Source organism: Microtus pennsylvanicus, chromosome 11 (genome assembly GCF_037038515.1).
Source record: "Microtus pennsylvanicus isolate mMicPen1 chromosome 11, mMicPen1.hap1, whole genome shotgun sequence".
Classification (NCBI taxonomy): domain Eukaryota; kingdom Metazoa; phylum Chordata; class Mammalia; order Rodentia; family Cricetidae; genus Microtus; species Microtus pennsylvanicus.
Genome location: NC_134589.1, coordinates 48530489 through 48546944, shown reverse-complemented (window position 1 = coordinate 48546944; position 16456 = coordinate 48530489). Strand labels below are relative to the sequence as shown.

At 49.4% G+C, this 16456-nt stretch overlaps 1 protein-coding gene across 6 annotated transcripts in view; it reads right to left on the bottom strand.

Moving 5' to 3' along the window:
- Spns3 (SPNS lysolipid transporter 3, sphingosine-1-phosphate (putative)) overlaps positions 1–15052 on the bottom strand; it is a 53581-nt gene extending 38529 nt beyond the window's left edge. For 3 of the 6 annotated variants that reach the window (XM_075991748.1, XM_075991749.1, XM_075991753.1), the window contains exons 1-8: positions 14560–15052; positions 11251–11316; positions 7010–7146; positions 5579–5730; positions 4906–4972; positions 3684–3832; positions 3030–3182; positions 1315–1494 (exon numbers count right to left, since the gene is read on the bottom strand). In XM_075991748.1, coding sequence (XP_075847863.1) covers positions 1315–1494; positions 3030–3182; positions 3684–3832; positions 4906–4972; positions 5579–5730; positions 7010–7146; positions 11251–11316; positions 14560–14827 — 1172 coding nt within the window. In that variant the 5' untranslated portion in view covers positions 14828–15052. The remainder of the gene's footprint in view (positions 1–1314; positions 1495–3029; positions 3183–3683; positions 3833–4905; positions 4973–5578; positions 5731–7009; positions 7147–11250; positions 11317–14559) is intronic. The other 3 variants (XM_075991750.1, XM_075991751.1, XM_075991752.1) reach the window with 3 other exon arrangements.
- Between the last annotated feature and the right edge of the window lie 1404 nt (positions 15053–16456).

Sequence of the window (16456 nt, the reverse complement as noted above, 5' to 3'; positions counted from 1 at the left end):
ATGTGCAAGTGGAGGTCAGAGAAGAACTTTCAGGAACCTCAGTTGAGGAGAGACCTCAGTCAGATGGTCAAGTCTGTGAGGCCTTTCCTTTCTTGCTTTTTTCCAAGACAGGGTCTCACTATGTAGCTCTGGCTGTCCTAGAACTTACTATGCAGACCAGGCTGGCCTCAAAGTCACACATATTTACCTTCCAAGTGCCGGAATTAAAGGCATGCACCACCACTCCTGACTTATTTATTTATTTGTATATGTATGTGTGTGTACGTGCACTGGTAACCATAGAAGTCAGAAGAGGGTGCTGGATCCCCTGAGACTGGACTTTAGGACAGTTGTGAGCTGTCCTGTAGGTGCTGGTAACAAAATCCAGATACTCTGCAAGAGCAAGCAAGTGTTCTAAAAAAGAAAGAAAGGAAGGAAGGAAGGAAGGAAGGAAGGAAGGAAGGAAGGAAGAGAAGAGAAGAGAAGAGAAGAGAAGAGAAGAGAAGAGAAGAGAAGAGAAGAGAAGAGAAGAGAAGAGAAGAGAAGAGAAGAGAAAAGAAAAGAAGGAAAAAAACTGAGACATCTCTCCGGCCTCTGGCGTTTTCTTGACTAAGGATTGCTGGGGGAAGGAACTGGACCACCCCAAGCAGGTGATCCAGGAGAGCAAGCCAGTAAAGAGCAGTCCTGCATGGCTCTGCTTCAGTTCCTCCCCCACCCCATTCCTGCCTGCATTCCTGCCCTAAGCTACCTCAGTGGTGGACTGTTACACGGAAGTGGAAGATGAGGAAATGAACACTTCTTCCTCCAAGCTGCTTTTGGTCATGGTGTTTATCACAGTGACAGAAAGCAAGCTAGGACACCACCTCTCTCTCACTGCATCTGGGGCTGATCCTAACCAAGGGGTTGTAGTAGCCCCAACATGAGGACTTTCTACTGCTCAAGTGGAAGTCAAGGGAGTTGGTTCTCCCCTTCTACCATGTAGGTTTCCAGGGATCGAAAATCAGGTCACCAGTCTTGATGGCAAGGATCCACCCTTGAACTTCTGGGTCCTCGTGCCTCCTCCTCCCACGTGATAGGATTAAGGGTGTGGGACACTATTCCGGACTTGTGCAATTCTAGGCTCAAATGCAGGGCCTCATGCACTCCAGGAAAGCTGCTACCTGAGTCACAGCCCCAGCCCACATTTCTGTGGTTTGAGACCAGTAAGTGTGTGGTCACTGACTTTATCAAGCACAAGAAACAAATATGCCCCTCAGTTCTCAGACAGATGGTGTGAAGAGGCCGGAGAGTGGAAGCTGAGCAGAGACAACGGCTTCTATAAACAAGTATCAATACCTGCAATGGGACTGAGTCTTCGGGGCTGTTTCCGGAAGCTGTCTCTGCCTCCAAAGAGTACAACTGCACCAGCGGGGAACAAGGGCAAACTTCTCCACCTCTATGTGTTTGTTCACAGGATTTTTTCTATATCCTTGACAGCTCTGCCAGCTGGTGGGGCAGGTTACTGACAGCTGCTGTCTGCAGTGGCAACAGGACGTGGAGCTTCAGAACAACAGCTGCAGTGTTAGATAGATTCGATCTTGGCTATTGCTTGGTAGTTGTGTGATCCTAGACAAGTCACTTAATCTGTGTGACCTTGCATCTCATTTGTAATTCAGAGACAGCATAAATACCTTCCTAGGCAGGTTTTCTATGTAAAACAATTGGCATGAGGCCTGAAGCAAATGTTTAGAGCTGGAGGTGGGGCTCATTGATAGAGCCCTTCACAAAAACCTGCTGGAGAGGCTGGGTGCATGGCTCATCCGTGGAATATTTGCCTAGCGTTCTCCCCAAAGAACACTTGCTTAGAATGTGCAAGGCCTGGAGTTCAATCCCCAGAACTGCAAAATAAGTAAGTTTAATAAACATTGATGAGAAAGGGAAGGAAACTGGGGGCAGAGATAACACTGGGGCAGACGCACAGACATTCTGGAAATCACATAAGCTCCCTCTGGGCATCGGGGAGTAAAATTGAGGCAAAAAAGGAGGCTGGAGAAGAGAAAGTAGGTGTTGGTGAGACCAGCAGAGAACCAAGCAGAGGGGAGGCTGGGGATTTAGAAGCTCGATGGTTAAGTGCACTGCTAAGAACACTAGCTGCCCTTGCAGAGGACCAGGTTTGATTCCCAGCACCCACACGGCAGCTCACAACCATCTGTAACTTCAGTGCTGGGGACCTGGTGCCCTCTTCTGGCCTCCTCAGGCACTGCATACATGTGATGCACAGACATACATGCTCGTTCAACACCAATATACATAAAATTTAATTTCACTTATTTAAAAGTCCAAGAAATCAGCAGGGCAAAGTCAAAGAGGAAAAGGAATACAGAAGAGAAAGCATGCTTTCAGAGAAGGGAGCAAGGAATTAGGGGCGTCAAAGAGGAGGGGAGACAAGGGAGGTAGGCCTAGGAGATATTCTTGACTCCCATCAGGAGGTCACTGGAATCTTTGGAGAATATGTCAAGAGGTGGTAGGGACAGTAGGGAGCCCAACAGAGCCAGAGGACCGGTCAGGAGGAAATGAAACGATACCTCAACAACTCTCCTGGCTGTCTAGAAGCCCTGATGGGACAGAGAAGAAGTGAACACATCCTTGACATCCCTAAGCCAAACACAAGAAGGAGCTTCTCAGTGACTTAGTTTGCAATCTGTAAAGTGGGGTGACCTCACAGAAGACACTTGAGGCCCATTTGAAAGACAAGGAATCTTTGATTCCTATCACCCCCTGAAGCTCCACAGAAGCCTCATATCCTCCCCCCTGGTGTCTTTGGAACCCCCGGAATAGCCACAAGAGTAAGAAGCCAAGGATTCCAGTACCCACAAGAACCAGCGGAGATGTCTGTACACATATGATAGCCAGCTCAGGTCAGAGCTGGAACCCTGACCTGCCGTGAGTGATCTGTGAAGATCAGCCATCTTCACAGATTGCCTGGAAAGACTGAGCCTGGGCTCACAGCCTCCAGGGAACTGTCCCAGCAAGAGCCAGGAACCAGGCCAGTGCCCTCAGCCCCTCCTCACCTGTCCTGACTGCCACACTGTTCCTGGAAGCAGGGAAGCTGTAGGCCGTGGACCACGCGAGCTTCAAACAAAAACTTGGGTGCCCAGAAGCCCAAAGCTCCAGTCACAAAACCTATGGCCGTCACTCCGAGGGTTGAAAACACAAAACTCCAGCTGCAAGAGAAAGTGATAGGGCCAGGACTGAAAGGGCCTGACCAGTGCCCCAGGCATGCAGGATCCAGCCTCCCTAATGTCCACAGCTATCCGTGCCGCAGTGATTCATAAGGCCTGAGACCACAGTGAGGAGAGCTTGTCCTGCTTCTCTTCAAGACCTGGTAGGCACCTGGGCCAATGTAGCTCCCATGCAGTTTGAAGAGATGGACAATGAACTCACAACATCCTTCCAGAAGCCTGGGGAAGCAGGTGGGGCTGGAGAAATATGACCACTGGATAAATGAACACAGAACAAGGCTAGAGCTCATGCAGCCTGCCCCACCCTCTGCCACATGCAGAGGAAACAGAAGAGAGGGGCATCTCAGTAAGAGTGGAGCTCAGAAGAGGAAAAAGGCCATGAACACTGAGGCCATCCTAGCGGCAGAGAGACAGAGGTTGGAGTTGTTAGGCCGGGCAGAAGGGTTTCTTGAGACTTGCAACAGAGAGCGGGGACACACTTACTTTCTCCCCAAGTATCTGACGTCCTCACACCAACTGCTCCTCGGAGCCCTCACAGCCACTTCTTCCTGTTTCTCAGCTGCTCCTCGGGGTGGGTCTGGAACCAGCAGGATGAGCAGAACTAAGGCCACAGCATCCAAACAGGGCATGATCTAGGAAAGGAGGGCCAGGGAGCTCAGGGACAAATTCTACGGCAGCCTAGGGAGACAGGAGATGACCCGCCACAGTAGCTGAACTCTAGTCTAGCCTGGAGTCCCAGGTGCTGGTTATATAGAGCTGGCCCTAACACTTGCCCTCGCCCTTATAGAGTTAGGATAGACTCTCTTGCCAGTGTGGTTACCTTGACACCCAATTAACGCCCCCCTGCTCAGTACAAACTGTCCCCTACTGGCACCAGGGAGCCTAAGGTAGTCGAAAATGGAAACTCAGACCACTGAGTATTCACAAGCCCTTTTCCTGGCTCACACTTTCAGCTGCCACACCAGTCCCACCCTGCCTTTCTCTCCTGGCACCCCTGTCCGCAGGACATGAATCTCACTGCCTACCCTGGGGCAGCTTCAAACAGTTCAGACCACGAGAAGGCTCCTGTTCAAAGCAAGTCAGGCCGGCTTCCTCGCAGCCTCTTCCCGCCCCAGCCTCTTCCAAGCCCCAGCACCCTTGGCTGCCCAGTTTCTGTCTCTTCTGAGTGGTCTATATCCTTGTTCTTTTTTAGACTGGCCTCGAACTCACAGAGATCCACCTGCCTCCCAAGTGCTGGGATTAAGGGCATTCTCCACCAGTCATATTCTTATTCTAATGAGAGCCACTGGCCAGCAGAGTCTCCCAGGTTATGTTCCCAGTCGTCCTGACTCCACTACCAAGTCACCCCGGATGGCAGTCCTTAGGGATGCTCTGTGCCTGGCCTCACCCAGAAATTTACCAGTCCTTGTCCAAATAATCCTTAAGAGTCCATTGGTAGCCTTAACTTTTACAGCAAGGGAAGCTGAGGCCCCAAACAGGAAGGCAATTTTCCTGAGGACACACAGCCAGCAAACTGAGCAGCTGAGATTTAACCCCAAGGTCACAATTTCCACAGTCCATATTCCCCATGAGGCCCCAATCACCAGCATCCCAACACCCCACATGGCGCCAGGTACTATGCCAAGCGGCTAAGGCCACAGAAGATTGGAAAGTCCCAGCCAACCCAGGGGGCAAAGCAGAGGGATAAAAAGGAAGTGGAACTCACTCGGAGGGCCCAACGCCAGTTCCCTGTCAGCTCCGCCACAACTGACCCCAGCACGTAGCCCAAACCACTGCAACAGTGGAGTAAGAGAGAGAGAGAGGGCAGTGAGGGGTGGAAGGCGGGGCCCAAGCCAGTCTGACTGCAGGGAACTGGCTCCCCCGCCCAGGGAGACAGTTCTCTGAGCCTCAGAGCCCATTCCCTGAGAAAGGGCCAGTTTTACACCACCCTTGATCAGAACCCTAGTGACCTCTGGTTTCTAGCCCAGGCCCTGTGCCATTCCCTCCAAATAAAGAGTGGCATAACCCACCACCAACCCCGCCTCTGCTTGAGTCAGGCAGGTTCAGGAAATGAGGGTCAGAGCTCAGGGGCCTGGCTGCAGGGCTACAAAGCACACTTCCTCACTGGTCTCCCAAGGCTACCCTCCCCATTGGGCCACACTGCCTCGTCTCACCCCTTCCGGGAACTTAATTCCCTCCCCACTAGCCCATTGAGCGGCAGCGTTTTCCTCACTACAGCCAAGAAGACAGGCTCAGAAAGAGAGATGCAGTGATGGGGAAGGAAGGAGCAACGATGGGATTCAGACCCAGCCCTCCTGGTTTGATCTCTCCTACCCCCAGCACAGCCCCTGTTCTGATTCCTTCGGCCTCAGTTTACCTTTGGAGAATTGGATACCAACCTTCCGACCGGAATGAAGATGTAAAAGACAGCCAGTACACAGGTTCGCTGGTCCTTCACGAAGAGATCACCCAGGACGGTGGGTGCAATGGTGGAGTAGCTTGCTGCACCAGTGCCCACGACCCCCCGGGACAGGAAGAAGAGCCAGGAATACTGAATAAGCCGGCACAAGACCATGGTGAGATCCGGAATTTTCCCATGGGACAAGGGGCCAGAGGATGAATCAGAAGGCCTAAAGGGATCTCATGACAAAGGCCCATAGGGAAGGAGGGAGAAACATTTCCAGGCTCCCAAACTCATATGTGTGGTCCTTCTGGTGCTTATAGCCACTGCCTGCTCAGAAGAGAGTGAAAATCCTTCTTCTGGCTCTCTGCTAGCTGGGGCAGTTTCCCAAGACAGTACCTATTACACCAACCTCCCCCAACTCCTGCAAAGCCCCCCAAAAAGGGAAGTGAAGGGCCAGGAAGCCTCCTGTTAAGAAAGTTTAACGGTCCACGCTGGCCGTGGTGGCACACTTTAAACCCAGCACTTGGGAGGCAGAGGCAGGCAGATTTCTGTGAGTTTGAGAGGTCAACAAAGTGAGTTGTAAAACAGCCGTCGCTATATAGTGAGAAAACCTGTCTCGAAAAAATACAAACAAAAACAACAACAAAACACAGAGAAACTCTGCCCCCCCCCAAAAAAAACCACATTGAAAAAGGGGCTGGAAAGATGGCTCAGCAGTTAAGAACACTGGCTGTTCTTCAAGAGGACCTGAGTTCAATTCTTAGCAACCACATGGTGGCTCACAACCATCTATAATGAGATCTGGTGCCCTCTTCTGGCCTGTAAGCATGCATGCCAGCAGCACACTATATGCATAATAAAGAAATAAATCTTTAAAAAACATTTAAAAAAGAAGAAGAGACAGGAAAAAGAAAAGAAAGAAACATAAGAAAATCTGATGGGCCAGGTGGACATAGTGGTGCATGCCTTTGATTTCAGCACTTGGGAGGCAGACACACGCAGATTTCTGAGAGTTAAGACCAACCTCTTCTATATGAAGAGTCTAACCCAACCAGAGCTACAGAGTGAGAAACTGTTTCCAAAACAACAGCTGGTTTTAGTGGTGCACGCCTTTAGTTTCAGCACTCTGAAAGCAGAAGCAGGCAGATCTCTGTGAGTTCTAGGCCAGCCTGATCTACAAAGTAAGTTCCAGGACAGCCAGTGCTCTTATAGTGAGACCCTGTCTCAAAAAAGTAAAAACAAAAACAACAAAACATGTCTTACAGCCTCCCTACTCAGGCTTAGAGGCTGTACCACAGCTCCCTCCGGGGCCCTGGCAGTACAGTCCCTGAGATGGCTTGGACCAGAAGGGAACTCTGAGGCAACTGGATCAGGAAGAAAGCAGATGGGGAAGGTTCCAGGGACTGGGCAGGGATGTAGGCCTTACCTGGTAGGAGATGAAGGAGCTGGAAAGGCCAGCCCCTGACCACAGCAGGATCCCAAAGCACAGTATGGCCTTGCGGCTGTGGCGGTCACCCAGATAGCCAAACACAGGCGCAGACACCAGCAGGCAGCCGATGAAGACTGGAGGAGACACACAAGGGACAGCCTGGATCCTCCAAGAGGGTGGCTGGGCAGACAGCCCTTCTGGCCCAGGGAAGAGGCCTGGCACAGATGCCACAAGCTGGCACCTTGGCAGTGGGCCCAGGGCAAGAAAAGGAAGAGATAAAAAGTTGAATCTTACTTTCCTGGTCCATTATACAACCCACAGCCCAGAGTGTACGACACTGAGCATGGACCAAATCTCAACTCTGATTTATGTTACTATATGGCCTCTGAACATCACCCCAGTCTTGGGAAGCTGACATCAGACAGCATAAAGAGAATGTAGAACCACCAACACAGAGTAGAAGCTAGCCTTCTGGATTTGCAAGAATGCATGGCTTCTGTGAGCTTGGGTGTAGGTACTGATCTGACCTGTCCCTCATACACCTGCTGCTGGCAAAAGGAAAAAGAGGTCAGACCTTTGGACCAGCAGAGGAGGAATCTGAAACAAGCACATGGACTACAAACCAATGATGATGCGGGATGCTGGGGGAAGAACTGGTGTGCCTCAGTACACGTACTATTCTCCACACTGACACCTATGTCTAGACCAGGATCTCAGGTATCCGAGGCTGACCTTGAACTTGCTATGTAGCCGAGGAGAACCTTGAGCTTCTGATCCTCCTATCTCTACCTCCTGGCTGTTGGTGCTACAGGTGTGTGTCACCATACCCCACTTTTATGCAATGCAATAGAACCCAGGGCCTTGTGCATCCTACACAAGCACCTACTAAGGGGACTACAGCTACATCTGCATCAGGCCGGGCATGGTGCATGCTGAAATTACAGCACTCAGGAAGCTGAGACAAAAGGACCAGAGCTTCCGGGGAACCTGGGTTACACAGCAAGACCTTGTCTCAAAAACACAAAGACAAGGGGCCAGCTGAGATGCCTCAGTGAGTAAAGGTAGTCCGAAGACCTGAGGTTGATCCCCGGGACCCACACGGTGAAAGGACAAAATCAGCTCCTGAAAATGGTCCTCTGACTCCACACTCACATCGTGACTTACGTACACACACACACAAGCACAAGAGCACACACACAGACACAACACTAAATGTAATAAAATGTTTCTTTTATTTTTTAAAAACTTTTATTATTTTGTGTGTATGGTTGTTCTACCTGCATGTGTGTATGTGTACTTCATGTATACAATGCTCTCAGAGGCCAGAGAGGGTGTGGGATCCTCTGTAACTGAAGTTTCAGGTGGCTGTAAGGACACAGGATTCAACCCATGTCCTCTTGAAGAGCAACCAGTACTCATTTTTGGGTTGTTGGTTTGGTTTGGTTTTTCAAGACAGGGTTTTTCTGTGTAACAGCTCTGACATCCTGAAGCTCACTCTATAGACCAGGCTGGCTTTGAACTCAGAGAGATCCTCCTGTCTCTGCCTCCCAAGGGCTGGAATTAAAGGCATGTGCCACCGCTGCCCAGTCCACCCAGTGCTCTTAACTGGTGAGTCACTGTTGCAGAGTATAACAATATTTGTAATAGCTAAAACTAAGCAAAGCACTTATTAGTGTTGTGTTTGCTCTTCTGTGAGAACAAAGACCTAGTTTTGGGTTTGTCCAGCTGGCTAGCACGTGGATAAACTAATGCACAATGTCTGTGTCTAAAATAAAATCTCCTCCTTCCTTGCAAGATGCTGAGTCCTGGCCTCCTAGTTGGTAAAGCTAGCAGGTAGATAATGAAGGCCTAAAAACCCCTCCCCTTTTACCTTATCCACTGTCAAAAGGCCAAGATTCAGGAGTGCTCTGTCTAAAACCTGGGACTCTATTTGTTGATCATAGATTACTGACGTGTCCTTAGCCCAATGAATGTCCAGCTCAGGTCCCAGTCCCCCCACTCTCCCATGACCTGCTGTAGTACTAGGTTAAGCAATATGTAATTGTGGAAATTAGGCCACTTTTGACCTACAAAACCAGCAATTTAATTTGGTTCAACCTACTACTCCACAGAGAGTGATCTCCAGTGTTGACGGCGTTTAAAATTTTAATAGCTGCTGCCAAAACAGGGCTCCAAAAAGGCTATATCAATTTACACTGGCATAGAAATGCATGTTAGAGCTCTTGCCACCAACTGATACGAGCTAGAATTTCAATTTTGTCTGTCTCATGAAAAACACATGGTATCTCACTGAACAAATGGTCTCAGGCCCAGGTAACCTCTCTCTCCTTATGTAGCTGATAACTTTGATTCTTCTTCCTGCCGCTACTTCCCAGGGATAACAACTATACCTACACCCAATGCTCTTGGTGATGTTTTATTTGTTTTCTTCTGTTCAAGACCAAGTCTCCCTGTGAGGCCTGTTTGACTTAGAGCACACTATGTAGGCCAGGCTAGCCTCCAACTCATAGAGATCTACGTGCTTCTGCCTCCTGAAGCATGTGTCACCAGTCCCAGTGTTAGCAAAATCTGTGTTGTTCCTTTCATTCCTTCTAGAACTATTTATTCCTTCATATGCTTTCAGTTGACATTTAAAACATTTTTATTATATGTATAAAATCTATAGTCTCAGCTCTGGGAAGCCAGAAGCAGATGGATCAAGAGTTCAAGATCATTCTTGGTTACTTGATGGTTTCAGGGCCAGCCTGAATTACATGAGGCCTTATGAATAAATAAATAAATAAATAAATGTTTTTGAGAGATGGATCAGAGTTAAGAGCACTTGTTCTTGCAGAGGATCCAAGTTCAGCTCCCAGCGTCCACAATCTGTTATCTGTTCCCAGCTCAGAACAATCTGTAACTCCAGTTCCAGAGGCTCTAGAGCCCTCTTCTGACCTCCAAAAGCACCAAGCATACACGTAGCACATATACACACATGCAAGCAGAACATTTGTACACATAGAATAATAAATATTTAAAAATAAATAAATCCAGGAATGGTGATATTCACCAATGATCCCAGCACTTGGGAGGCAGAAACAGAGGGACGTCTGTGAGTTTGAGACCAGTCTGCTCTACACGGAGAGTTCCAGGCCAGTCAACGCTACGTAATGAAACCTTGTCTCAAAAAGCAAAACAAAATAGATGTAAATATAATTTTAATAAAAATAAATAAGTAAAACCTTTGCCTAAGCTAAAATAGTTCAATAAGCATAACATCCACACTGACCTCGAACAGACTTTTCTCCTTTTTACCAGCCCCTAAGTGAAACACTGCAGCAATGGTTTTTATAGATTTGTGTTAGCTATACCAAGTCGTCTGGAGATGACCTGAATTTAGAGGAAGCTGTAGTAGGGAATCTGCAAACACTATGCCTTTTTTAAATTTTGAGACAAGGTCTCTGTAGATAGTCTTGACTGACCTAGAACTCACTCTGTAGACCAGGCTGGCCTGGAACTCACAGAGATCTAGCTGCCTCCACCTCCTAAGTGCTAGGATTAAAGGCATGCGCCGTTACACCCAGACATGCCTTTTTATTTTAAACAGGGTCTGTCTCACTATGTAATACTGGCTGTCTAAAACTCACTAAGTTCCAGACTGGCCTGGAACTCTTGGTCCTGGAACTGGTCCCCAGAAGATAGAGGGCAGCTGGGGCAAGGGACAGGCTGCAGAGAGGACCCACAGTGTACATGTGGCATCATGTGACCATGTGTGTTCCTGTGCATGCACATAGGTGTGTATCACTTACTCAAGCTTACACAGAAGGTTAACCTATGTTTCATGGTCTCATAAACCAACCCCTTGGAATGGAGTGTGGCTGCTTCCTGATGCTGGATTAATAGATTCTCTGCGACCCAGAGCCCTTCTGAGCCCACCTGAGGCACAAGGTGCATCTGTCTACCTGTCTATGAGCCTGTTAGTCAGATTTCTCAGCTCTGTGAGAGAAAAGCACACACTGGGATTTCTGGCTTCTCTGTTTGGAATACTCAGCTGAACTACAAGCAGGTTGGAAACTAGGAACATTCAGGAGCCTTCCCCAGTCTGTCTCCCTCAGTACATCCGGCAGCTGACTCCAGCTCCAGAGCCTGTTCGAGACCCAGCTCTCTCCTGTAGAAGATTAGGGTCTGGAACTGGCCACAGAACCCACCACACTATAACAAAAGAGCCCTTGTTCCAGGGTCCAGAACTGGCTCCTTACCTGTCTGCAGCAAACCAGCATGGCTGTCACTGATGTTAAAATACTTCTGGACATCCAATAACACTCCTAGGGACAGATAAGACAGCATTAATGGGAAGCAACCCACCTGGCTGCCCTCCCAGGCTGCTTCTTCTGAAATCAGGACAGGCCCAGATGGGCAGCACAGCACAGGACATGGCAGCTGGGCCCATAGTCCTCATCCCCACCGACCTGGACATTTTTACAACCACACAGCAATAGCAGCAACAGCAACAACAACAACAACAGAAACATGCCCGTAGAAGACACACACCAAAGTCAGGCATGGCAGCACATACCTGTAATCTCAGCAGTCAGGAGGTAGAGACAGGAGGATCAGGAGTTTGAGGCCAGCAGACATCAAAGCCAGCCTAAGGTATATGAAACCCTGTCTCAAAAGGAGAGGCGGGACCATCACTGTGCCTGATACACAGACTCCACTTGCCCAAGACTGTCCAGCTGGAATGGGAGGAGCAAAGATTGCTACTCTGACAGAGGCAGCTCCCCCATCCAGCATCACAGAAGGGGAACAAAAGTCCCCACATGGGGCCCCGCCCACAAGAAGCCCTACATCCACCCCTCTGATATGATCTCTACAGCCATTGGATGAAGATCAAAGAACGAAAGGCACCAGGTAGGAGAGTTCATTTATTCATCTGGTTTGAACCTGATCTCCATAACAGCCAAACATATACATCTATATATCTTTTTCACCTTAAAAATTATTATTTTGAGAAAAAAATCCTCATATAGCCTAAGCTGGCCTTAAACTCTCTATGTAGCCTAGGATGACCTTGAACTTCTAATCCTCTTGACTCTATTCAAAGTACTAGGATTACAGGTATGTGCCACTGCACTGGTTTTATGGGTTGCTGAGGATGGTACCCAGGGCTTCATGCTTGCCAAACAAGCACTCGACCAACTTAGTTACATCCTCGGCCCTTTTTCATCTTTTAATGACACCAGATGGCATAATCATCAGAGAGAAAGGAAAATATGCAACATAAGTTAGCAAGAAAAATAGATACCTAAAAGTCCTCTGAGTGCACTCATTTTCCATTTTTAGGAGAGTCCCTTGATCTGTCTCCTGAGAACTTCTCAACCTTGTGGGTAACCCAAGGCCAAGGGCAAAGCCAGCTCTTCCCCCAGTCTCTACCACCCTGGTCTTCCTAAGCACTACTTCCACAGGAGACCTTAGCTTCTACACCAATGTTTGACCCCAGCAGTCCCCAAGAACCCCTGCATGGTTTCACTTCTCCAAGCCTTCCCCATTGTGACCACAGCCAAAGGAAGTCCCAAGAAGGAAGGACTCTGGCAGGCAGGTCTCAGGGTCTGACAGCCCCACTAGGGGCTCCCAGGGCAGAGAGGGTGCTGCAGTTGGGGCTAAGGCTCAGAAGGGTGCACAGTGACACTTCCCAGCAGCCCCCTGCCTCTCACCCCGCCCCACTGCCCCAAGCCCCTAGCCCATACTAAGGTTCTGACCTCCTGGTCAGCCTGATCCCCTGTGGTAGCCTCTGAACTGACCTCCCCAGCTCACCTTGCATCTTCCAAGGATCCAAATCCACTTGAGGTTCTCTCCCATGGTTCCCCATTGCCTGGATCAGAAAGTACAAGCTCCCAGGCGGCCATTCAAAAGCCTGTGATCTTGCACCAAACACCCTCTGGAGGATAGTTTCCTGCTTTTTCTCCCTCTTGCCACTTCTGATCAGTACGCTCACCCGCCTCCATTCACATCTATGATTCCTGCCTTCCAGTCATGCCAGTTCCCAAGGCCCAGGAAACACGGTCCCTGTGTGTCAGTTCTGTAGTTACTCATCCTCGGGGCTGCTCTGCTGGCACTCACCCGACTCCGCCTCACATCTGAGCAAGCTGGACCCATGTTCTGTGTCCCTCTGAGTGCCTCAAAGACACAGTCCTGCTCTGGTAATGTCTGCAGCCCCAGATTCCCATTATTCCAGAGGTTCCTGGCTATCCTAAACTCATAACTGATGGCTCAACGTCCTGGCTTTGGGCATGGCCAGCAGTTACAGTTACTCGAGTAGACTTCCCAGCCTGGCCTGAGCCCCCTCATCTACACTGCTCCCCATCTCTCTGTCTTGCATGGTCATTATTGATAAGCTTCTTTCTGTGCCCCTTAAGACAGTTGTCTCTGCAGTAGGGATCACACATCTGAGTTTCTCTTGGGTCCTACCAGAGGCTCCTGCTCACGGTGCACAGTGGTGATATAGGTGATGGAAAGTGAAGGTTGGCTAGGCATGGCCACACCTGCAGTCTCAGTGCTTGGGAGACAGAAGCATTCTCAACTACATAGTGAATTCAAAGCCAAACTGGTCTTACTTAAGACCCTGTCTCAAAAACAAAGAAAGAAACAAAGGTGGGGACATCAGTCAGTTAGTAGAGAGCTTGCGTAGCATGCACAAAAACCCTGACTTCAATCCCTAGAACTACATAAACCATTGCAGTGGCATGCCTGTAATCCTCGCTCTCAAGAGGCAAAGGCAGGAATGTCAGCATCTTAAGGTCAGCCTCGGCTACATAGTGAGTTTGAGTCTAGCCTGAGCTACATGAGGCCTCAGAAAAGAAAAGAAGGCTGGCAAGATGGCTGGCTCAGCCTGTGTAGGCACTTGCTGAACGAGCTTGGAAACCTGAATTCAATCCCTGGAGCTCACATAAAAGTGAAGGAAAGCACCGACTCCATGGAGGGGTCCTCTGACCTCCACACACACACATACACACCCATGCACACACAGATTAGAATGATCTTTCTAAGAAAGGATTGGCTATGAATTGATGAAGGAAAGAATGAATGCCTAGAAGAGAAAAGCAAACGAGAAAAACATTCGTCACAGCTAACGCATAAGCGAGCCACAAAACACAGAAGCAGGTTGTGCCCTGTTTCCGACAAGAAAGAAGGCAAACTGCGCAAGGTAGGCCAACAGCCAGCTGCCCCAGAAACAGTCCAGGAAGAGCCACTCTCACTTGGGAGCTGGGCCAAGCTGTCCTGCTCTCCATAACCTTGCCTGCAGCTCCATCTTCAACCCGAGGCCTTTGCTGCAGAGCACGATCCTATCCATCTACCTCCTAATGTCCCTGCCCCCAAACATTGTGTCCCATTCTGGCTTGGGACCATTCAGGAGAGGCTAGAGACCACTTAGTGAGGGGAGACCACCAGAGATGTGCTCCAAGAGAAGGATGGGTGCTGGGAGGAAGGCCATGATGGGTGCACAGTCATGGGCTTATAGGGTGGGGGTACCTGGAGATCCTGCCCTGGGTCACCCCTTCCCTGCTCACCTGGGATGATGAACCAGTTCATGTAGTTCAGAAGGTTGATGTAGCAGAGAACAGCCGCAGCCAAGGATGCTCTCCAGCGGGGCAGGTTCCAGGAGGCAGATGTGGGGGGAGGCAGACACCCACCTGAAGCCAAGGTTCCATACCCCCCACCTGGACTCTGAGTCTGGCTCTGTGGCCCTCCTGTCCAAGGATCGATGCACTCTGTGGACATTCCCAGGAGTGACAGTTGCAGCCTCCGTGCCAGGACGGGTGCTGAACAGAGCTGCATCAGCTCAGCACCAAGTCACTTCCTGTGGGCTCCCAGCCTCTCAACCTCAAAACAGCTGCCCTGAAACTGTTAGACATCTTATCATAGGGTCCTGCTGAACACGCTGCAACCACCCCGGTGGGATTTCATCACTCTCAGCCTCCTAGCCCTGCTGGGGAAAGAGGGTCTTGCACTGGTGATTGGATAGCTCCGTGGGCCCTCCATCTAGCCTATGGCTGCAGCAGCTGCATGAGGAAGGGAAGCTCAAAGACAGAAAATGAAAGAAGTGTCCCCAAGCCCTGATCACTACAAACTGGCCTGCCTCTGATCTGTGAGCAGGGCCATGAGCCAGTTCAGATACAAGTATGTGGGGTTATCTGGGAGACCACCAGACTAGGTGGTGAGAAAACTGCCCAGAGGAACAGAATAAGATAACAGAAGGAACTGGAGACGTAGAGACAGTTACATAAAACTACTCAATTAGGGGCTGGCAAAATGTCTCAGCCTGTGAAAGTACCTGCTACCAAGCCTGCTGACATCTCCAGAGCCCGTATGGTGGAAGGGGAGACAAAGTGGTCCTCTGACCCCTACACGATAACATGAACAGAAGCATACAAGTTCATGTGCAAGGGCAGGAGTGTTCCAATAAATAAATGGGACCGCCTGAAACTGAGAAGCTTCTGTAAAGCAAAGGACACAGTCAATAAGACAAAAAGGCAGCCTACTGAATGGGAAAAGATCTTCACCAACCCCCCCCCCCATCAGACAAAGGACTGATCTCTAGAATGTATAAAGAACTCAAGAAATTAAACATCAAAATTCTAAATAATCAATTAAAAAATGGCGGTAGGAGGATAAAGGAGGGTGGAAGGGGAAGAGGAGGGGAGAAGGGGACGGGTGAGGAGAACTTGAGGGAATGGGATAATAGAGAAGGAGAAAGGCAGAGATGAGAACAAGAAAAGAGATACCTTGACTGAGGGAGCCATTATAGGGTTAGCAAGAAACCTGGCTCTAGAGAAATTCCCAGGAATCCACAAGGATGAACCCAGCTAGGACCCTAAGCAATAGAGGAGAGGGGGCCTGATCTTGACTTGCCCTGTAGTCAGACTGATGAATATCTTAAATATCACCATAGAACCTTCATCCAGCAACTGATGGAAACAGAGGCAGAGACCCGCATCGAACACCGAACTAAGTTCCCAAAGACCAGTTGAAGAGTAGGAGGAATGAGAATATGAGCAAAGAGGTCAAGACCATGATGGGTTCACCCACTGAAACAGTTTACCTGAGCTAATGAAAGCTAACCAACTCCAGCCGGACTGGGAAGGAACCAGCATAGGACCGAACTAGTCCCTCTGAATGTGGGTGACAGTTGCATGGCTGGGGCAGACTGAGGGGCCACTGGCAGTGGCACCAAGATTTATACCTACTGCATGTACTGGCTTTTTGGGAACCTGTTCTCTTTGGATAATACCTTGCTCAGCCTAGATATAGTAGGGAGGGCCTTGGACTTTCCCCAAAGCAATGTGCCTTACCCTCTCTAAGGGATTAAATGGGTGTGGGGTAGGAGGATATGTGGAAGGAATGGGAGAAGGGGAGGGCATGGGAACTTGGATTGGTATGTAAATGAAAAGAGGTAGTTTGTTTTCT